Raw genomic sequence first — 23,273 nt, forward strand, 5'->3', positions numbered from 1 at the left:
TGTCATAAGCACTCTGTGAGAAGATAAGCATAACAGGTAGACAGAAAAAGTAGTATCTATCTTCCTCTGTACATGACAGCCCCTAACAAAACTGTGAAAGATAAACTGACTTAGTAAACTATCACAGAAAAAACTGTCCTGAAGCAGATTTGGATCAATTCAGAAATACTCATTGCAGGATTAGCATCCAACTGATGAAATAACCTACAGCAAACGACACACCTTGAAAGAGCACTGAGCCACTGCACAGTCTCATCCATCAGGTCTAGAAAAATTCAGATATGGCTTTTGCAGTTCTAATACCATAGAAAGCACTTAATAGGAAGACAACAAAGATGGATCCATCATTAACACCCACCAGTACTACACCAGTCAAGAACTAGAATAGGGCACAGATGAGAACTAATCAAAACAAGAATTTTGGTCAAACGAATACCATGTATGTCCAGCTATTTATTCTTTTTATACATCCATTTAGAAGTTAAGCTTAAATAGAATGTCTACAACAAACAGCTAGAGTGGGGAGGAACAATACCTAATGAACTCATTGTCACCCCTTTCCTGATTGTGGGGGCTGCTGAAAAGGACTGCCTCACAGGGAAAATCTTTGGGTTCAAATTATTTAAAAAGCACCAACCAGATCACAAAGCTACAGCACCAGTTTACAATTAGAACCCCTGCGAAGGCTTTTATTTGGTAGTATTTTTAGTAACCTTTGATTTCCAAGCATTACAGAATCATACTTTCAAAATTCTCTTTCAAGCTGTTACTGGGAACATTCTGATGTTGAAATTTTAGTGAAGATTCTTACCTAGCAAGAAGAAAGCGGGAGCTGCTGCTTTGAAGAAACCCAAAATAGCAAAAGGAAAACAACCAAAGAGTGATAAAGCTGCCAGGGTTAACAGCGATGACAGTGTTTCCCAGGCTGAACTGCATGCTGCTTCCCTGCTCTACTCATACTAGTGGAACACTGAAATAAGGGAAGATGAACTCTTCCAGTACTGGGTTGTGGTAAGAATTATTTGAATGAGCAATGGACAGCACCAAGAGGGATCTGGCCCTGCTTCTACAGCAAGACAGCAGATTTTGCTTTCCTGGCATTTTCTGTGGACTACAGCAGACAGGAATTAGCTTAGGAGGCAGAATTCAGCCCTGGAGTTCACCAGCACACACAATACAACAGCCAGAAATATTCCAGTTCTGAGCCCAATACTACCACAAAAGCTTTTCATCTCAAACTGTGCCAAACCAGAGCAGCTAAAAACTCAGAAAGCAAGTCTAGTATTGTCTCCAGCAATAGCAAACCTGTGCCATAAACTAATAAACACAGCTCTAGTGGAGTGTTACATCAGTCAATATCTGCCACAGAGCTGTTTAAGAGCAGCAACAAAATCCTATTCTTCATACTTGGCAGGTAAGTGAAGTGATTTTCAAACTACCAGACACACATGTGAGCTGAACAGCTTCTTTTGATGGATTTTTAATGGTGTGTACTTTGGTTTTTATTGTTTGGAGCTTAGATACTTTTTTGCGAGGTTTGTTTTAAAATGCAAATATATATGTAAATTTTGAGTCTACACAGATTATGTTGGGACTTTAAAATTTCTTTGAGAGCGTATTTTGTACACAAAAATCATACAATCACATCCACATAGTATACACAGAATTTCTGCTGTTACACCTCAGATTATTTAAGATCAGAGAGAAAAGTTTTCCAAGTTTTAGAAGGGAAGACTGAGTCCCGTGTTGACAAAGTGCTTTTCTGACGTCCGTACAGTGTGTCAGAATCTAATTTGCATTGACTTTCCACCTTCAGGTCAAGAGGTGTCACTGGCTGGTATGGATGACATTTGTTTGTAGACAGTGATCATTTGTATCTCATTTTCCTTGTGTAACATGATCTTGTCACAAGCATCAACAACCATGAAGTGCATTCAAAGTAACATTTGGTGTCTGATTATGACAAAAAGTATCATCAGTTGAATTGAAATCCAGGATGTGGCACATGAATCTGTGAAATCGCTGCAGAAATCACAGCAGAAAGCAATTGGGAGCAGATATTTTTCGAAGTGTTACTTACTATACACCACGGTGTGAGGAGGCTGAGCTGGCACCGGGTGTGTAGAAGGACCTGGGGACTGTGGCTCATCCGTGCTAGTGCCCGACTGCTGGAACGCCAGGTCGATTTCTTCATCTGTCAGGCCTGGGGGAGCAGAGGAAATGAAATCAGTTTAGCACCTTTACCCACTTGATGCACACATAATTAAATTCTCAAGCCAGGCAGAACCCTTTCAAGCTGCAAAGAATTTTGGCACTGACTTGAGCAGTAATGCCTCCCCAATTTTGGATTCACTGGAATGTCTCCCTCTCTCTCTTTCTCTGTTGCAATTTAACCTTAAGCGACAGAATATTAGCCTCAATGCTGCTTCCAAATGTGGCTCATTCAATTTCCTTAATTTATCCTTGAGTTTATTGCTGCTTTTGAAGTAGCTTTCTATTGCAATTCTCCATTCTTCCCCCGAAAAAAAGATACCATCAACTGCAAATGTGGCTCATTTTAATCTGTAATGGTGTAAAAAAAAAAAAGAGGAGAAAAAACTAACAATAATGCATGAAAACAGACAGGGAAACAAAAAACTAATTATTGGGTTAGACGACTAATTAGTCTAGATCGTTTCCGAAGACGGGAATAATTTGCTTTATTTTATGACAAATGCAGAAATAAAAAGAAAAAAAAATCAGGACTGACTGTGATTAGTATGAATGGGACACAGAATGTAAGGAGGAAATAAAACTATAACAAAACAGATCAAAACAAGGCCAAGCCCAAACTTTCAGCTGAGCATTGCCCCGGCCCATTGGTGCATGATTAGATTGCCCCAGGGCAGCCTGGTTTTCGTTTCACACAGAGCTGTAGTAACACTGCACACATGGTACACGTTGCTGCAGTGACTCCTGCCATCAGGAAACGCCAGGATGACCATCTGTAATTGGCCACAACATATGGAAAGAATTTGGCCAACGAGGGAGAAAAGAAAAGCAGCTAAAGGACTCATGATGACCAGCATCTCTGAAGAAGGAAGCACAGCTGGATTATTTTTTCCAATAGCAGAAAACATTCTTTAAAAAAGAATCTAGTACTCAGATGGCAACCATGAAGTGGGAGCTGGACAGCTGTGTATCATTTGTTGTATTATTCTCCTGCACAGAAGCACATAAAAACCCAGTGTCCCTGCTAGGAGGAACACGTGAAGGGATTTGGGACCTTTCACCATACATAGAGTGCATGCAAAAACATTCAGAAAGGCGGGAAGTGAGAATATGGATTTAAGGAGAGAGATTTAGAAGATAAGAGGCAGACATGATTCTTGTAGGGACTAAGTACAGTGAGGAAAACGGTATGAACAGGACAGCACTGGGAGAAAAATGGGGGGAATACTTTCTCTCCATCACCCCCATTCGAGATCCATAAAGCACTGTTGGTAGACGAAATTCCTGAACTTAATCCTTTAAAAAACTAAGCTTTTTAACATTACAGAGACATGCAATATAGAAAATGGTCAGGCCACTGGGCATATTAGCTAAGTTTCAATAATTTTTTTCAGGATCTTTAACTTCACTGCATACTGGGGGTCTAGACAGAATAATCTGTAGCACAAACAATATTGCCAGAAATAAATACACAAGTCTGTCTCAGAACTGTTATTTAATATCATAAGCACTAACACAATGCTTGTGGTATTCAGAAGGCTTTATAACTATTAACAGATCTTCTCCCTATTCCTGTGAGCATGTGAGAAACTGAGTTCCTGTGAGACACTATTCATCTACTCCACAGAGCATTTCAGAGAAGTTCAGTGATTTCTCTAACAACAAAATATTGTCAGTGTAAGAAACAGTATCAGAAACCAAAAGTTCCTGATCTTTGGTCCTGCAATCTGACAGAATCACCCTGTCACTTGTATTTGATGCATGGCTCAAATAGTAAGGAACCAAAACCACATGAAACAATATAGAACAAGACCTACAGTGAGTGTAATAAAAGGCAGAAAAACACAACTCAGCATATTGCTCTACTCACAAAAGCAGTATTTATGGTGTCTAATACATGTTAAAAAGCAAAGTCCAATCAGAAAGAAACTGTTTTAACCATTAATTCAATGTAGAATCCATAAACAGATACCAACACTGCAGATCACCAGCAACTACTGGATTTCAAAAAGATGGAGACAACATTAGTTGCTGGCTGCAAATGTGGCATTTTGTTCTATTTCCATGCAAATCTGATAATATTTAACACTTAGAAACATCAGAAGTAATGGAGGATCTTCATTCTGCAAAAAGGGCAGAAAACAATGTCTGTTGTGCCCTAACCACACCATGTTCTCATCCTGTTTGAGAAAAAAAAGCTAAAATCTTTTGCAGATAAAGTGAGCCTTTAGGATTATTCTGATCTTGCCAACTAGGGACAAGTATCACTGTTTCCATTTAAACCCTGCTGTGCTGTGAAGAAAAAGCTGATGTGAATGATAGAAGGACGGGAAGCCTTTGACATTGCAATTCCTGGTTTGAGTATAGTACAAATTAGAATTTTTACTACTTCCCTGGACTATTCTGCTGCCTTGTGAAGTGGTCTTGGCCATGGTACTAGTGACATTGGACAGAAGACTATCACAACTACATCCCTTCTCAATTATCAGAGGAGAAGACTGGGATTGCCATCACCTTGGAAAACCTCTTCATTCATCTGGACAAGATGCTTTTAAGGCCTTGTCATCTTGGCCTCAAGATCAAGGGAGACCTGGAGCTGATTCCTTAAGCATATATACGGAGTAAGTTTACCTGGTGGACACTGAGTAATGATGAGTCATCTGTGCACTCAGAAATATACCTGTCTTCATGCTGGTCCTTTCTCACACACAGTAACAAAAATGGACAAGATATTCTAAGATATTCTCTCCTCAGGCAATTATAGCCAACTCATCACATTTCCCTTTGGAATGATTTTTTTTCAAATTCACCACCTACACACATGTATGCACACAGTATGAGTTTTCCATGCCCAAATTATTCAACTTTGATATATTCATTACACACAGAAGTGTGAATTTCTAAACCAGATCTAAGTGTCATCTGTTCCAATATCTCATCTCGCTGTATTTTATCACAGTCCTATCACTACATGAAAAAGTATCCATGTTCATTCATTGTTCTAACCTAGCAGGAAATTGGCAAGCCAAAAATAATACCACTGCCCTTGGATGCAAAAGCAGTGTCACAAAAACTGGAGCTTTGTGTCTAGTGTAACTCTCAAATAGGCATCTCAAGAAAATCACCTCAGTTAACAGTGGAATTGCTCTAAATCCACTTTCCAACACTTTGGAAAACAAACATTTTCGTTGTTCTGCGGCTGAAGCAAGATCAAGTCCATGCAGAATGCAAAAGGTTAAAAGGAACAATAAAGGAAACTGCCAATTGTAAGTGAATTATATTTGGCTTTGAAAGCTGAGCCACGGCTATATTATAAAAGGCATCTCTTTGCGTTGTTTACCATCACCCTGACTAATGCAGACCTTTTTTTTTTGTTTTAAATAATCTCATGCAAATTAGACACACACTTCCTTCCAGTTGATTGCTATCTGCAAGGAATAATCTAACCGCAGAGGGTACTGAGCAAGGACTGAGCTGAGGAGAAGGATGCACGGAAACTGTCTTCAGAGCCCCACAGAATGCAAACCTGTTCCCTTCCCCCAACCATCCATTTCATTCCTCTACAGCACCACAGCCATTGCAAAGAATGTCATAATTTTCACAAAGATTTAAAAATTCCTTTTCAGGCTTCAGGGTGTTGATTTGAATAATCCAGCACTCACAATTGTTTTGCACTCAAAGGCTCTTGCTGACCCTCTTTTTTGATTGTCACTGCTGCCACTCGATTTGCAGGCATCACTCAGCCTCTGTAAATTGTAGTCAAACACAGAAACAGAGCAAGTCAGAGAACGAAATGGGTTGTCACAAGCATCTCTTGGTGCCTGCACCTCGGGTGTTGTATAAAGAGCTCTTTTGTACAAGAACTTTTAAGACTTGACTGTCTGTTTATGTCCTTTTATAATATCTATTACTATTTAAGGACCTCATGTACGTCAAAATATTGTTCCTCTTATGACCACTCTGAAGTAGAGGAGTACTCACAGTACTGTTACCCATATTTCACAGATGAGGAAGAGGACATCTGTGAGAGACATACAGATATGAGAAGTGCTTCAAGGTCAGAACTGAACTGCTGGCAGTCAGAAAATAAAACTCAGGAGATGTGAGTTTTACCTGTTTTCTGTCAAAACACAGCAGCAATAATTGCAATGTAAAACCCTTCCATGAACTTAACTAGATGAGCCACTGGTTTTTCTCCTTCTGATGCAGGTTCTGACATATTAGTGACAACCTTTTTCCCATCCTATGCACTGAAAATATATTTTTCTTCATTATGTTCCTCCTTACACTGCTCAGTCCAGTAATTCACATAAGATTTTCACAACCTGAAGCCTACATCAGTTTTGGGGAGACATTTCTGTTTAGGTGAAATTAAGAAATCTGCCATAATAAGGAAAGGTGGTGGAAAAATTCAGTTCCTTTGTGGGTTTCCAAAGCCAGCTTTATTACCGCTCTAAAAGACCACCCTGAAGCAACCCCCCCACCAACCCTTTGGCAGGGACAAAAGGCAGGAGAGGGTATGGGGCAGGGGGTGGCAGCTGTTGTTTTTTCCCCCCCACACTTTCTATTAAGGAGAAAACAAAGTAGGACAGGACAACTTGTGACCTATGTGACCCTATGTGACCACCTGAAGTTAGTGCCTGGTACCACATGACTAAAAGGAAGGTCTGCTGGTCGGCACGCTGAAATGACATTACACTTCTGTTCCTGGAAGCCACTGAGTCAACTCTGCTCAGAAAGAACATGGCCACATTTTAAAAGAATCATCATAAAATCCTTCTGGGATCTGATCCAGACTAATGATTACACCTGTTCAGTCAGTTACATGCAGTGCTGGTTGACTGTTATCAAATCTGTCTCCTACATCCTACTCTGTGCTTAGCTGAATGTATTTCAAAAAGGTCAAAAAGGCAAAGTCTCCTGATCCATTTTCTTTCACACACGGTCATTCGTGAGGCTGAGCCCAACCCCACATTTGAATAAAACCTAAGATTTCAGAAACATCACGCTGATTTTTTTCCTTTGATTTACACTGAGACACTGCATTTGAATATAAACATCCTGCTGACTGCACTTCCAGCTCAAACTTTAGTAAAGGAACCCGCACATCAAAGGGACATGGACTGGTCTCAACTGTCAGGCTGAAAAATGCAGAAATAAAAGTAATTTGAAAAGTTGCTGAAAGAGCTTTGAATTCTTACAGCTCTATTCATCTACAAGACTGTTAATTATGCAAGTGCAATCTTTCAGAAACATGATACACTTTAACCCATCAGGGTGACTAAGCAGCAATCGGAACTGATAAGGGTGCTCTAACCTCAGCTGCGCAGCACTAAAATAAGGAAGGAAAATCAGACTAACAGAGCAATGCTAGGAATTACACAGTGAGCCAGCCAGGAATGAAAAGGTTAAAATAAAAAGTATTTTGGCATAACAAGTATAAATAAATAAATAAATAAATACAGCAGCAGTTCCTCTTCCTGGCTAAGCTTTTTGGAGTCTATAATAAAATGAAGTGTAATGGAGGAGAGGAGGGCAATGTCAGAGGGTGAGGGCTTGGGAGAGAGGTTGTTAAGTATCTCCCTCTCCTCAGCTGTGTTTACTCCATTTACAGGATCCCGGCTGATTGATAGACAGACAAAAGAAAAGCAAGCAGATAGTAACCCCCCTCTGGGAGCATCAGCAAAGGGGATAACTCCTGACATCATCTAGAGCCCCAAACTCTCCTTAGCCACTTGTAATTAAAAAGACAGAGCAAGATATGCAAACCAGAGAAAAAGTAAAAGAGGATTTTTTTATTATTTATTATTAACATTTTGTTGGAACAGTAGAGTGCAATAAGGACTCTCAGAGCCGTTAAAAGTCGTCGGGTGACCTGCAGACCCCTATTTCCCAGAGCCTTGTATAAAATTGAATTTTTTAAACATAAATTACACGTAATGACGACACTGTAAAAACTAACAGTAATGGAAAGCTGTGCTGTATTTCATTAGCCTGTATTATTCCGTGCCACCTGATCCAGCCGGGCCTTGTTTATGAGTTAGTGTGTTAGCAGATGCCGATGGAAGCATTTGCTTCGACCTTGCTCTTCTCATTGGGGCATGAAATTACGACGGCAGCACCTTGATATTACAGCCATAAATACAGTAAACTGCAAATTTAAGCCAACGGCTCCTATTGTCTCTGAACATAAAGCTGATCGGTATTTATTTAAAAGGAGAACGAAAAAAAATATTATATATCACCTTGTTTATGGGTCCAGTGTCTCCCCTTCCCCTAATCTGCCTTATTCACTTGGTTAAATACTAAACAAACAAACTAAATCCTCTCTATTTTCTACTGTCTAAATATTCTTATGAAATGAGTATTGTCTTCAGAAAACTGGATCAAAGTATTTTCACTCTGAATAAGAAAGGGCAAGTGACTTGCTTAGCATGTCTTGGAATGGAAGAAACAGAACAAGTACTACAACTTTTCTTCTCAGTTTTATATATATGAGAAGTTCAAAATGGAAAACGAAAAGGGTGCTTCTGGTCACTCATTCACATTAGTGTGTAACATGTGTATCCATATGGATAAGAAACATGTTTTCTTCCTGTTTCTATTTAAAAATATCTCCCATGTTAATACTATTTCAAAACAAGGAGGAAAAAGAAAAAAAAAATTGCAGTAAGGTTAATGGGAGAGGAAAAAAAGCATGGGATTCCTTCTCTGAGGCAAACAGCAGGGAGAATGCCTCGCTCTCCTATGGGCATTTTGGGTAAATACCCACTAAAATTTATCAGAGGGGAAAAAATCAAAACACAAAGGCAAAAGGACATTGTAATATCACAAGGCATACCACAGCATAAATTACAGCATTATAAGTCAGTCCAAAATGCTGGTAGTTTCAAGGCAGGGAAAATACAGTTTCACTTGCAGCAAGAGAGGTCAGGTCTTCCTCTTCTAATGTGCTCCTTGCTTATATGAAGTATGTTATGTCTGTTCCATAACAGAGAGGAAGGCAGGAAGGCAGGAAGGCAGGAAGGAAGGAAGGCAGGAAGGAAGGAAGGAAGGAAGGAAGGAAGGAAGGAATACCTTTAGTAAAAGCTCCCAATACTAAGCTTTACATTTGAGGGGTCAAGGCACCAAGAGGAGAATTCAAGGAAGAACATGCAGGACAAAAATAGGACTCATGCTCGGGATTCTGCAATGCCGAAGTCCCAGTAGATGGAGTGCTATCACAGCCTCAACAGGATTTGGACACCTCTTTTTTGAATTAATCTACAACAAATCTTCAGGCAGCAGACAGCACAATTCAACAGGCATAATTTTTGCTCCACGAATAGTTCAAAACAGAGAAAAAAAAGGAGATAGCAACATGACTCTAAATCAAGCAAGACAGGTCCAAAAGTCCTCACCAACCTGAATTACAGAACCAGAAGTTTTGTTATAAAGCCCATTTACATTCCTACACAACAAGTATATGCAAAAACACAGAATAAATTCAAACTTGGGTACCTTCTTCTGAAGACTTGTCTGACAGAATCATTCTCAGAGCACCATGGTCATCAAAAAAGACAGAAGAAACAAGTCTTCCTGTACCATAAATAAAAATCTCTCCTAAAAATGGAGGGAGATTTTGTTTTATCATCATCTGTGATGATATTTTTATTTTTATGTCTCTTGCCTCCAGCTTTTCCTTTCTATTATGACACGAGCATAAGCACAGTACCTGATGGAAAGCCTCCTTTGAGTGGACACTGGTAGAGTACATCCATTTGTCTACTTCAAGACTAGAAGTGGAGACACAACGTGTGTGACTGACCTGGAAGCCAGTGTTGCCACACAGGAACACAGGACATACATTCAGCCAGTTCATGATGTGAGAACACTACATAAGAACAAAAAACTCTGCATATTTAAAATTATTTAAAAAAAAAATTTCAACCCTACTTGGGGTTTGAAGGCTTTGAAGACTATGCCAGGATACCGGTTCCAAAGTAGTCTATCAGGAAAAGTACATAACCAGGGCTCTGACATTTGTTTAAAGGAACTCCTTAGAGAGCAAAAAATCCAGCTGATGGAAGAGACACTACTCCAGGAACCATGGTGCTGTCATGACTCGTTACCACAACTGACAACCTCCCTAGAAATACGACCAGGCATTCTGAGAAAACAAGTATTAGGTACACTAAACTAATAAGTTTCCAAGCACATCCAACCTGTGACCTGTAAATTCTTGCTGCTATTCCTGCAGAGAGACAAGTCTCACAGTGATGGTTCCCAATCCTCATTATTTGTATCATAATACTCCTGAGAGATCCCAAAAGGCATTCACTGGGCAGCTACGGTGCCAGGTACTCTGCAGACCACAGAAGCCAGTCAGACCCAAAGCATGCAACAGTCTGTGTGAAGGAAAGACAGCCTGCAAAGAAAAACCCTGCACACAGAAATGAAGTAACTTGCCCAGAGTACACACCAGACCTATGCAATTTCCTATTAAATCGGGAACTACAACATGAAACATTCTGCAAGGGTGAAAGGATATTAATTTCTTCTACATGTTCATTTCCAAAAGCAGGACAGTTTGGTACACAGCCCTTAAGAAACCCACACACTACCATAGCTTATAAAGCTTACCACAGATTTTAATAGAGCAGTGACAGAAAACATTTGTGCTTCAGATCCATTTATTTTGCGTGAACAAAATATATTTTGTTAAGCAGCTTGTTGAGCAATAGTAACAAAATGATTACCCTTTGGCTACTCTTTGATCTGTGATACTATCTTTAGGAGCTTCTAAAGAGAAAGCCAGAGGTAGTCTTAAATTTGAGTAAGGTAAAATGCTGGCAATACAGGAGGTTTGGTTTTGATCTACCTTTGGAGCACCAATTTTAAATTGTATTTCCAACAACTTGAACCAGCATGTCACAAGAATTCCAGTGCTGATTCAGAAGGAGATGGCCGGGGGGATTTGCAGTCAACCAGACATTTGTAACTCCAAGTTCTTTGTTACAGCAGCAAAGAATCCCCAGGCCTTTCCATGGTATGGGGCTGAGGACAGACTGTATGAGACCTGATCTCAAAGCCTGGCCCTTACGTGGAACTCCGGATCAGTCATTGCTGATCTGGGATTACTGGACTGGGCTGGCTTGCAGTTCTAGAACCTGCCACTCTTTCTGCCCAACTCAGCATTCAAAAGAAAGAAAGGAATCCTGTAAAAGAACAATTTCAAGCCATTATAAGAAATTCTTTAACCAGATTTTTCAAAATATCAGAAGGATTACTTAGTTTTATACATAAGAATGGGAAAGTCCTGATGCACCATTTCCATTTCCTTGCATTACTCTGGAATTACTGATTGCCCCAAACACACTAACAAGGGCACCTGGCTATTTTCTACCTTAGACAAAACCAGTCACAGAGTAGCCTCTGCAGACTAAGATGAACTGAAATGTAAAGAGCAACTTGCCTCAATGCTATTTCTTTCCTCTTCTACTTTAAACTTTAGAAAGGAACAAAAAAAACCCCATTTGTACAGACTTAACAAGGAAAAACCATATAAAGTACATATACTGTCTATATATGAAGTTTGAGTGTTTGAAGAACACACAACGAAGCACTGAACACACTGTATGACAGGGCATACTGGACACCCCCTCTGTCAGGAAGTTGCTATGGGGAGCACAGAGAACTCGTAGCTAGCTACAGCTGCACGTTTTAAGAAAATGTAAAAATGCATGAAAGTATGTATGGAAAAACATATGGAAATGTAAAGAAACCAACACTGGGTGAGGAGCCATGAACCCATGCCTTTTTCTGACAGGTATTCTCTCACAACGTTATAGAGCATCTTGGCTCCTCTAAACCAATTTCCATAAAGGGGAATCAGTGTTAGACACCTGGGAGTCAGGGAGTCACCACACTAAGAAGATAAGTTGAATTAAGAAAATTACATCTAAATGCTACATATTTGATTATTATGGTACAAATGGTTCAGGTAAATCTGGTTTGCACTTCCCCCAGAAAGACAGAGATGCTACAACACTATTATAAAAAGACATGTCAGCAAGAATTCATTACAGATTATAAATCACCCTCATTCTTCGTTCTTCTGTTTTTGAGAAATTTTTTACATGCCATTAAAATATTGTTTGCTGAATGCTACTAGAAAGGTAGCCACCTGTAAAATTAAAGGCTGCTGCTGCCAGTAACAGTGTTGGAATACTTTCTGTTTAAAAGACAAGGCTACTTTGTAATTTTTAACACAAGTATATAAATATTTTTCCACCCACCCTACACAATTTTGTTGGTTACATCACATCCATTTAGACAACAACCATCTATGTCATCACACAGGGTGTTAATCTTGGGTGGGGAAGAAAGAAACAATAGCAAATGAACTTTTAAGAAACCAAGATTAGACATTTAAGCAGGGTCCTTCATGATGAAAGAACAACAAAGACAAAAAACATTAGGGGACAAGTCAACAAAATAGAAGAAGTTTCAAAAGATCATTTTTCATCTTTTGGTTTGTTTATTGCCTTTTTTCTCCCCTTGTGCCTTCCACAGAGCCTCTTCGGGCTCTGGAGAAAATTAAAGAGCCTGGATTAAACGCCCAAAGGACAACTAATGCTAACAATACTAAAAATAATGAGGTTAAGTGGTGTAAAAACTATGGTGACCACACACGGAGAACTGGAGTGGTAAGGTAGAAAAGGAGTTTCATCATTGCTCCCTCAGGACATGCACAGAACATACTAACTGCTTCTAGTTCTCTGGGGTTCCGATTACCATGCCAAACACACCTCCAGAGTTCCCTTATTAGTGTAATAAAAAGCCTCTACACATTTGTGTTCTATTCCCAGCCTTGCTATTGACCTTGTGTAGGCCATTTAACCTCCATCTGCCTCAGTTTCTACGTCTGTGAAAGAGAAATAATATTACACAGTATCTTTTCTAAAACATTTCAGACTGGCACAATCATGTGCAAAGACTGACAGGTTTGAGAATCTATACATGCCTTATATACACTTGAGTTAGGTAAGGCATTTCCAACAAATAATTTATTCAAATAACATATTTATCCCTCTTTTTTTTTTTGTAGATCATCTATGGAAATAGTTTCAGATTTCTAACTCTCATCAAGGACTCAAATTCATGCATTACTTTGATTGGGTGCTAAAATACATGGCATTTCTCCTTTCAGCCAAGTGCTGCCCTCAAAATCCAGTCACTGGGGTTGAATATTCAATAAGGAAATACAGAAATATTTATATTTTTAACATTGCCTTTTGTCTTCTAAAGCCTCACAAAAATTCCAGCCCAGGAGTTAAAATGGGAGTGGCTATACAGAATTTACACAGAAACTGGAGTGAATATTAAAAAACATTTATGGGCATGTTCCTGCAATATAACACAAGTCAGATCAGTAGGGGAGGCAGCTGAAGCAGTTCAAAGTATAACTCTTGGAGCTCCTGGGCTAGGAAATATTCCCTAAACAAAGGAATCACCATACAAATAAAAAGGGAGTGAATAAAAATGGGAAGATACTCCCTTCTGGGCACTACATAAGACTGTGTCTCTTCTCTGGGATGCCAAAAAGTGGATCAACATCACTGTACAGGTCTGCCCAAAGAGCTGTTCAGAGTCAAGGTCAATGATGAAGGGCCAAGGCTGCTCCTTGCAGATCCCTCTCTCTCCACGTGGCTTTGCACCCTACAGTGTCAAAGCACAGGAATCAAGCAAGGCACAGGTACAACACTGTTGCAGGGGAAGCAACTGTTTGATGTGCTGTTTAAGGCGCAGATCCCTGAGCAGCAGCTTCAACCCCTGTCCCCAGGGATGATGCCACAGCCCCCAGACTCCTGAGTGCCAAGTGCAGGGGCCACATACAACAACTTACCCTTTACAGTCACCACAGGAGATAAAGCTCACCAAACTGACTCTGATTCTTTTCTTTCTCCATTTCCTCCCTGGTTTTCTTTTACTGCTACTGCTGTCTGTCTCAGGTGGCCTGGCATGAAAAAAGCTCTCCTTTTACGATGAAATATGTGGGAGCAGGTGAGGCCCTGACTCTGCAGAGAACCAAACAAATGGGCAAGAGCAGCTTGTGTTCCTATTGACAGTGCATATGCTGCTAAATACCGTTCTCAGCTATCCCAGCTTTAAGAGACACACACACACACAAGCACTTGCTTTACCCGACACTAAACTCACACCTCACAAACAAATTATTTAACTACTCTATCCCCCAAGGAAGACAGTGATCATTTCAAATGCAGCTCCCTGCTCGTCTCTCACATACACGCAACGGCCTGATAGGTTAAATGCTGCCATTTAATTACAGTAATGGAACCTGCTATTTTTTGGTTCCCTTGAATCATCTCTCACTCTCTTTTTTAAACACATACAGAGTCATCTTTTAAACATGTGCTTTATATCGTGAGTTTAACAGCTGCATTCTCCTGGTTACTTGAAGAGCGGGAGTAATGATACTCTGATATTCTTCCCTGTACCTCTGAGCAACAGTCTTTTAAACACTACATAAAAAACACAGGCTGGGGGATGCTGTAAGAAGGGACACTGCAGAGGCATATCTGCCCCTTCATTTACTTAGACGGTTTGCGCTGATTTTATTGAATAAAACCAGCTTAACCTCTTCCACCAACCCTCAAAGCAGCTGGGGTCTGGAATGGTGGATAAACATGAAAAGGCTTTAAGTAATTTTACTGAAAATTCTATACATCAGTAGATCACACTGACAGTATGGCACAGTATGGTTATAGTTATAGATCTATGGTTGGCAGTCAGAATTATCTCAGCTCTAACTGTTAATACATCTGCCTCAGTGTCCCCATCTAAAATAGGGATGGTATTTCCTCTGTTTCCCACTAAAATGTGGAGTTTGCAAACTGTTTCGAGAATGTAAAGGTCTAATGAAGAAGAAAAAATGTAATCATATGTGCCTTAAATTAATCTTATAATCTTGCCATTTCACAAAAAGTGTCACAAGCTTAGTCAGCTAATATTTGTAGAGTACTTTGAAGATGCAAAGTGGCAGAGAAATACGGGATATAGGTATGTTAAATTCTTGAGCATGCTACAAAACACCTTTTTCTCAAGTGAATTCAGGAAGGAGGCTGTAGGTGGCCAAAGCCCAGAGAGTTTTATGGTTAGTTATTATTGAAGGAGGGCACGTAACACAGTACTACAACTAACACAGTAACTGTTAGTGGATTTTACATTTCATATTGCATAGCAATTAGAAAAAATCCAGAAGCAAAGTGTAGGTACTTCCAAGTCAAAATAAATTCTTACCTATGCTAAGGCCTCAACACTCCTAGAAAAATACCTGTATTAGACCTGTCCTCAGCTTTATTTGTCCTCTAAATGTGAAAAGCTTATTTATTTGTTCCATGGTAGTTGGCTCACAATCAGCCAGCCAGCCATGCAGGGATATTGCCCATCTTCATTCTCTGGTATGGATATCCACTGGTGTCTCTAAAGGATGGAATCTTAAAAGGTGAGGCAAGGCAGAGACAAAGACAAATTTAATTTTATCACCATAAAAAGGGACATTTCCACATGGGCAGCAAGGACATGAATATCATGTGTATGCAGGGGTGGGGGGATTATAAACGCATTTTTGGCGAAATTCAATAAAGCTGATTCCACTGCATAAGGTCAGCAATTTACTTTTAAAAAATGATATGATTGCAACTTTTAATATAACCCATGTATTTGCTGCAAGATGCTCTAGAAGATTGTGTAATGTAACCACCTGACCTCTCTACAGGAGCAGAGATCACCCCATTTACCCTTTATTGTCTTGCTAAAAGCAATGCACATTTGCACAGTATGACAAAGTCAACAGCTTTTACTTCAGAGTGCCTCAGGTTTCATGAGAATGAATTCTTTGCTCTGCTCCTGGGGAAGTGGAGTCACCTGGGCTAGGCTCCAGGAGAAAGAATAGCAAGGAATGAACCAAAAACTAAATTAACCTCTTAGTTAAGGAAAGAGTGATTGCACTCCAGACTAAGAGGGAACAGTGTGCAGCAGAAAAGCAAACTGTAGGATTTCATGTTCACGGGTACCCAAGACATAATTTTAAACAGAACAGAGATGTTGTCTAAGAGATCCTAGAGAATTATCTCATACAAGAACTTATTTTATCTTTCCTAGCAGGAAAGTATCATTAGGTCTGAGATGGATTTCAGCAGAAAAACACCACAGATTATCCTAACTACACTCTTTGTTTTAGCCTCAAGAGGGAAGGCTGTCTCTTTAGACTAAGAACACCAGGTTCATTCTCAGAGCAGGTCAGAAGCTGAATTCGTTTACTTGCTCTGGGAAGACTGTGGGGAAACCCGGGGCTTGATAACCATGAAAAACAAATTCCTTCTGTCACAGAAATATTTTTATACAAACGTACATAGATTTCTTCAACTGTCTCAAGGTGAATCTTTCCTCAAAGGTCAAAGCTGCAGGGCTGGATTAGGATTGCACGCAATCTGCCTGAGCCTTGACATTCTGACATTCTAAAGTTTGTAGCTTTCCCCTCCCATACACAGCTGATGGAAGTAAACTCTCAATCTCTCTGAAAGTGTGGCTTTTACTGCAGTACCTTCAAAAATCACACGCTGCAGATTTCAGAACTCTGAAACAAGCATATCAGAGCAGTTTATGGACATAGCTAACATAAATCTTACTGAGTCAATACAGCAAAAGTGGTAATTAACCCCATTTTACAGATGGGCAAGCTGCAAACAAGAAATTTACCCAAAGCCAAGGAAGCAGTCATGCCTCAGATCTCCCATGCCTACTCTTAGATTGTAACTACAGAAGTTACTTTCACTTGGACTTGGCATTTACTTTCACTCAAAAACATGATAAATAAATCATTAAATTTACAAGTCGGACTTAGGGGCTGGGTCTTTTTTACCTATCACTAAGGCTAACAGTTTCAGGCCTTGGAATACAACTGACTATTTTAGCATTATCTTCTAGGATAGACTTCAATTCACTCCGCAGTAATCATATTGTTTTTTCAGTGATACCAGGAATAGAAACATTACTTTGTCAGTAAACAAGGCAGATATGACTCAAAATACACTCAATGAGCAATAGGAGTTAATTTTGCAAAGCCATTTTTAACGGCTCTTTTACATTACATAGTTACTGTCAGATAGCCAAGTGGAGAGACATCATTAAACCCATGACATTCCAGTTATTTGTTAAAATTAAGCTTACAAACAGCATTTTGTAGCATGCACAACTTCCTAAGAATCAAACCGGTCTGCTCCAATTTATCAATAATTTTCAAGCCAAGAAAGAATTGGCTTCCTTTGTACACTGTATCACATGGGTAGTTATGTCTAACCTGATGTCAGGTGGTTTTCTGCCCTCTCATGAATGACTAGTGACTGGGACAAGAGTCAGAGACAAGCAATAAACTGATTTCTCCATGTGTATAGGGACTAAACAGACTAGTTTTTCCAAACTTCCTTTCAAATCTTGAGGAATGACAGTGAAGGGTTTCTTCAACTATATTCTTCCCAAAACCCTTACAACTCCAAAGAAGCACCATATCTGATTCCCAGGATGTCCTAAGGCTGAGCAGTTTATCACATTTTGTTAGCACTACTGTACATTCCTTATCACCAAAGAAGCCGAGAAAATCTGTAAAGCTCATGACAAGTTCAGACATCACAAACAGTGGTAAAATTGATGGGGGAAAAGAGTCAGCATGATGAATAGGCTGGTACTGAACAGCAGGTGACAGATCTGCATACGAAAGAGTGGCAGGACAGGAAGACATCCCCTTCTCAGCAGATGGATAGAGATTCTCAATCATTTTCAGGAAGAAAAAAAGAAGGCAACTAATACAAAACACAGAAAGGTGGAACTAACTTCTGGATCACAAGCACATCTATTCTTTTGCATTATGATACTCCAGCAGTGGAAATCTCTGTGTTGAACATTATCAGCACTGGGCAAACACAGCAGAGTGCCACAAATGGATGTGACTACCACTAACGTTAGTTTAGATAGGAACTGGTGTGAGTTTGTTAGCAATGACAGCTTTCATTCTCTCACTCTGCATTCTTCAGGTCTCTAATAAGCTCTTTGGGAGACAATTACATTTCCCCATTTATGCAGAGTTGTTTAGAGCCAAAGCTTGGATGGGAGGCACCTAAAGAACAAACTGTTTCCATGACAGGTGTAGGACATATTTTTCTTTAACCTAGCAAAATATTATAAGGCACATTAGCTGTCTTGCACAGTCATAAACAGAGGCCCAACCATCTTTAGTAATTAAATATCCCATAGTGCTTTTCAAGAATCTTAGTAAATTTTTTACTCAGTAATTACATTCTCTATCCCTAAAGCTCCCTCTGCAAGATCACTTAAAGTATTCTTCATTTCCTCTCCTAAAAATCACATAGTGATGTTAAACAGCTGCTGTCCTCTACCTCAGAGGTGGATGCTTTTTAGTGGGAAGCACAGTGAGATCTAGATCACAGAATGATTCTGATAATGATAGATAACCCTATAAACTCCAAACATGCTCCATGCAACTAGCTGCGAAGTTTCCACAGTTAATGGGTACAATGTGCTCCAAGATCCTGAAATGAAAATCATCAGGAAAATGCAGAATGTGTTGACTTCCATTCAACCTCTACAGTCATTTCTGTAAGTCTACATGAGATGTTAAACTTACTTTATGCTACTTGAACACCTGCTGCAAACTTCTTAAATAATCAGAAAGCACCTCCCTGCTTCTACCTAGGCTAGTGAACTTTCTCTCGCTGTGTGTTAATTTGTACTAGAAGCTTAAAACATTAAGCATATTCTTGCAATAATTTTTTGCTATCAGTATCTGCATTTCAGGTCTTGCTTGTAGCTTTGCAAGTGTAAGTGATGAGGTCTGTGCAGGCATTGGTGTGAGCAGCTAGAGAACAAGTTACCTGAGCTGCAAGTACAAAACAGGACAAGCCTCACTCACACAATCAGTTGTGCAATTGTGCTGGGTCTGGCTGGGACAGAGCACTGGTTTTTATAGTAGCTAGTACAGGGCTATGTTTTGGATTTGTGCTGAAAACAGTGAACAGACTATATGGAGCATCCCCTTAGTCAGCTGCAGTCAGCTGACCCAAGTTCTCGTGCACTTCCAGCCTCCTCAGTGTTGGAGTGAAAAGTGGAAAAGGCCTTGGCTCTAGGTGTAAGCACTGCTCAGATATAGCTAAAACACCTCTCTATTACTATCTTCAGCACAAATCCACCACAGCCCACACTAGCCACTATGGAGAGACCAACACCAGCACAACAGTGCAACAAAGCCTTCATTCCTCTTCTTCACCATCTCTCAAATCCATATCCTGACAGGAAGTTTGAAGAGAGGGACAAGTCACCTGGAATTCCTTGAACAGGCAACACTTACAGTCTAATCCCACATTTGTCTATCAAACATGGTACTTTCTAGAAAAGCATAAGGTTTGGAGGGCCAGAGCAGTTTGGCCTAAATAGGTATTCTGACACCATAGGTTACTAACTCTATTTTTCCAGCTGAGTTGGCGCTGGACTCTATTGGCTTGCATTAGATTTTCTTCTCAAGAAAAGCCTTTGCAAAAACTGTTTGAGCTTCACTGAGACATGTTAAAGAATTAATTACAAAGTAAAGCTGAAGAAGAAAATTAATTTTGGAAACACAAGAGGTTACTTTTCTTTTCCTCCCTTTTCTGGAAGTGGGGGAGGAAAGGCAGTTATTTTCATCTTCATGCTGGGGGCAGGAGCTGGGAGCTGTCCAGTCGATAACCTGGCCATCAGAACAAGGTTTGTAATTAAAAGGTCAGTGACCTGGAAAGCTGGGGCCTCACTGTCAGAGCTTCTCAGTAATGACGGCACTATTAAATTAAGACTGTTATGAAATCAATGCTAAAAAAGCTTTCATGGTAACGAGATTCCATTCAAGGACATGCAAACTGCCTCATGAAATGGACTTAAATTATAAAAAAAAGAGGAGTAATAAAAGAGGGTTAAATTGAAATCTGCTGAAGAATTTGCTTTTTTTAAGCCCTCCAGCAGTGGGCTGTGCCCCCTTCCCTCAGGTCCTGAAGGTGATTCACTTGGGTTTCTTTGACAAAGGGGAAAAGGCGGGTTCAACTTTCAAGAACGCAGACTACAGAAAGAGGAAGAAAATTAAGTCCGTTTTCTACTGAAGATTCTGGGGCTGACAACGTTTGTTTCCAGGGGATCAAGTGTCTTTGAGTTCTGACTGGGAAGGGCATGTAGAACTAAACAATTTTTTCATCTCTTCAGAAATCACCATAGGCTGGCATCTTGACACTGGAAAGATTTTCTGGAACACTGATGCACTGCAAAAAACCATCTGAGTGGACACTTTCCCAACATAACTCAACAATTGTACATTAACTTGCTCTAATGCACCTCTGTTCTTCCATCACTATTATTTCTGAGCTCCTCATATGCTTTCATTAGTTCCCACAATCCCCCTCTGGAAAGGCATTACTGTACTCATTTTACAGATGAAGAGAACAAGCACCTAAGAAAACAGTTCTTCATCCAAGTTGACAGAACAAGTCTGTAACCTAGCAGTTTTCCCCTTCTCTGCTCCAAAAATTCAGCACCCTGAAAACAGAGCTTCCCATGTATAGTGCATTTCCACCACCTTTCTCTGTCTTGCCAGAAGTTAAGAGATTCAGAGTACACAAAATTAATAAGCCACATGAGTTACCGGATGGGTAACTGAGCAGTGCAGGACATCTGAGGCACAACAGTTAAATGACAGACACATTTCCACAAGGGTTTAAGCCCCACATGCTGTCTAATTACTCCCAAGGCGCCGCTGATTCTGTGGCATGTCATCAGCAGAATCAGCGAGTTGGACAAAAAACAAACAGCATCTTTTTTTCCTTTCTTTTCTTTCAGATACTCTGAGGGGAAACAGCTGTTTTTCCCTTCATCTGAAGAAGTTCATGATAAAAAGGAGGAAATGTCATAAATTACACAAAATGCCAGTGTAAGCTTCAAAGAAAATGATAAATGATTCTAATAACTTCATGTTTCTCATTAATGCCTCTGTATATGGGAGTTTAAAAGTGCTTAAGACAACAGAGAAATCTCATCCGACTTTTGAAAGCCCTTTTACAAATCCAGGATACCCTCATTCTCCCAACTGTCATCAACACTATATCACCCCATGCGCCAGAGAGAGCAGTTCAGCACCACCTGACCTGCACAGAACCAGGAATGCCTGATTTCAGCCTCTACAACGACTGTTTCACCAAACCCAGCCCAGCTGATGATCCCGCAGAAACTTTCCTTTCTCATCTCACTGAAATGTACTAAACCAAATCCAGCTCCTGTATTACATATTAAATAATACTAAAAGGAAATAAAATTTGATTGGCCTTTTTTAGGAAGGAGATGCTTATAGAAAAAGAAGAAAATACTGTAATTCTAGGCAGAACCACCTCTGTGAGTCTCAGAAGTGAAATTTCTTAAGCAAAGTCACGCTTGCAGGACCTTTTTCAACTGGCAGTGAGGACTCCTCTACCAGACAGCCTCAAGTGGGGATAAACATTATCACTGGCATGACAGGGACTGTATATCAGAGAATCGGGGGAACAGCCTACCAAACCCTGTAATCCCTCATTTACTTGAGACTAAACCAGCCATGACATCTACGTTTCAAGAATAATTGCCTCCATCTGCTAGCCCACATAGGTACCACGCCAGCATCGAACACAGGCTACATTCCATATGGACATATTTCTATTGACTGCTGGGTACAGGCGCTACTGGACCCTGCTCCTTCCTGTCTCCTATGGTTAAGTTTAGAAAAAAAAAAACAATTAGCACAAAGGGAAGGAGGGCTAATTAACAAACAGGAACAAACAAACAGTTCTACCAAACCATTTCTGCTCTTTAGCAATTATTAGCCAAGTAATTCATAAGAAGTATTAGTTGGGCCACAGTTTCTCTGTGCCTCCATCTCCCCACCCTTCCTCTTCTCCCAGTCAGGGATTTATTAAAATTAAACAGATTAGATGGAGCTCCTGATACGAAAAACTGTTCAGCGAAGCCTGCGGTGGGGAAGTGCAGAGCAAACATCAGAGACATTTGTCTCTAAATTGCTCTAAATACCTTCTGCAAATGAAATTCTAACCCAGCCGTGTTGAGAGAGAAAATGAGGACTAACTGGTCATTGTCAGCACAGAAGAAGATCAGGCAGTTATAATATTGCACGATATACTGGGGGCTAAGGATCTCTCGGCAACAATAGATTTTGTATCAGGTTACCCCGGGTAATCAGCACAGCTTTTAGGCTCAGCTTTCCCTTGCTTCATTGCTTCGATGATAGAGTTGAAATCCCCAAGCTTTTATGATTAATTACTCCCCGTAGGTCCACATACTTCAAGGAAAAACTCATGGCGCACAGCGACCAACAGGCTCCAAATTTTAATGTCATCCTGATGGCAGGGCAGGGCAAGCAACATACCTACGTGACTGGAATGTCTTCTTAATTGGCACTAGGACAGGCAGTGAGAGGATCACACTCAAAATGATGTGCCCGTGAACTACTTGTCATGACATCGTTGCCAAAACACAAGGTGGCCATTCCCTTCTAGGTTCTCTGCTGTTCAAGATGACCAAAGTGGTGCATATACTTGAACTCTCCATCTCATGACTTCAGGTCTCAGGCATCTCAAAGAAACAGTTCATAACTCCAAACAGAAATACACGTATTTCATAGGCTTCCCTACTTTTCAAAGCTCAAGATCTTTAGCTCTAGAATTTTATGTACCTTGAAGTACTTACGACTTCAATGTATATGTGGGTCACTCCCCTCTGAAGTTTGGACTCTGTATTTTCAGTATCAGTTCAACATCTTACAGTGAGTCACAATGCATGTAATTAACTTCAAGTTAAAACTGTTGTTATTTACATCTTGTGGTAAGCAATATGCTCCCAGGACTGTAGCAAAATATGGAGTGAACCTCACCTGGAATGCACTGCAAGTTGTGGAATAAAAACTTAAGAAATAAAAAAAGGAA

The 23,273-nt window shown here is 40.1% G+C and overlaps 1 protein-coding gene across 1 annotated transcript in view; it reads right to left on the bottom strand.

The window, feature by feature from the left end:
• The window catches only part of PEX14 (peroxisomal biogenesis factor 14), a 71,128-nt gene that overhangs the window by 13,657 nt on the left and 34,198 nt on the right, over positions 1-23,273 (bottom strand). Inside the window, exon 4 of the mRNA XM_048326073.1 lies at positions 2,081-2,203. Within this exon, the coding sequence (XP_048182030.1) occupies positions 2,081-2,203 (123 nt within the window). The remainder of the gene's footprint in view (positions 1-2,080; positions 2,204-23,273) is intronic.

The sequence above is a fragment of the Corvus hawaiiensis genome, chromosome 22 (assembly GCF_020740725.1).
Source record: "Corvus hawaiiensis isolate bCorHaw1 chromosome 22, bCorHaw1.pri.cur, whole genome shotgun sequence".
In the NCBI taxonomy this organism is placed as follows: Eukaryota; Metazoa; Chordata; class Aves; order Passeriformes; family Corvidae; genus Corvus; species Corvus hawaiiensis.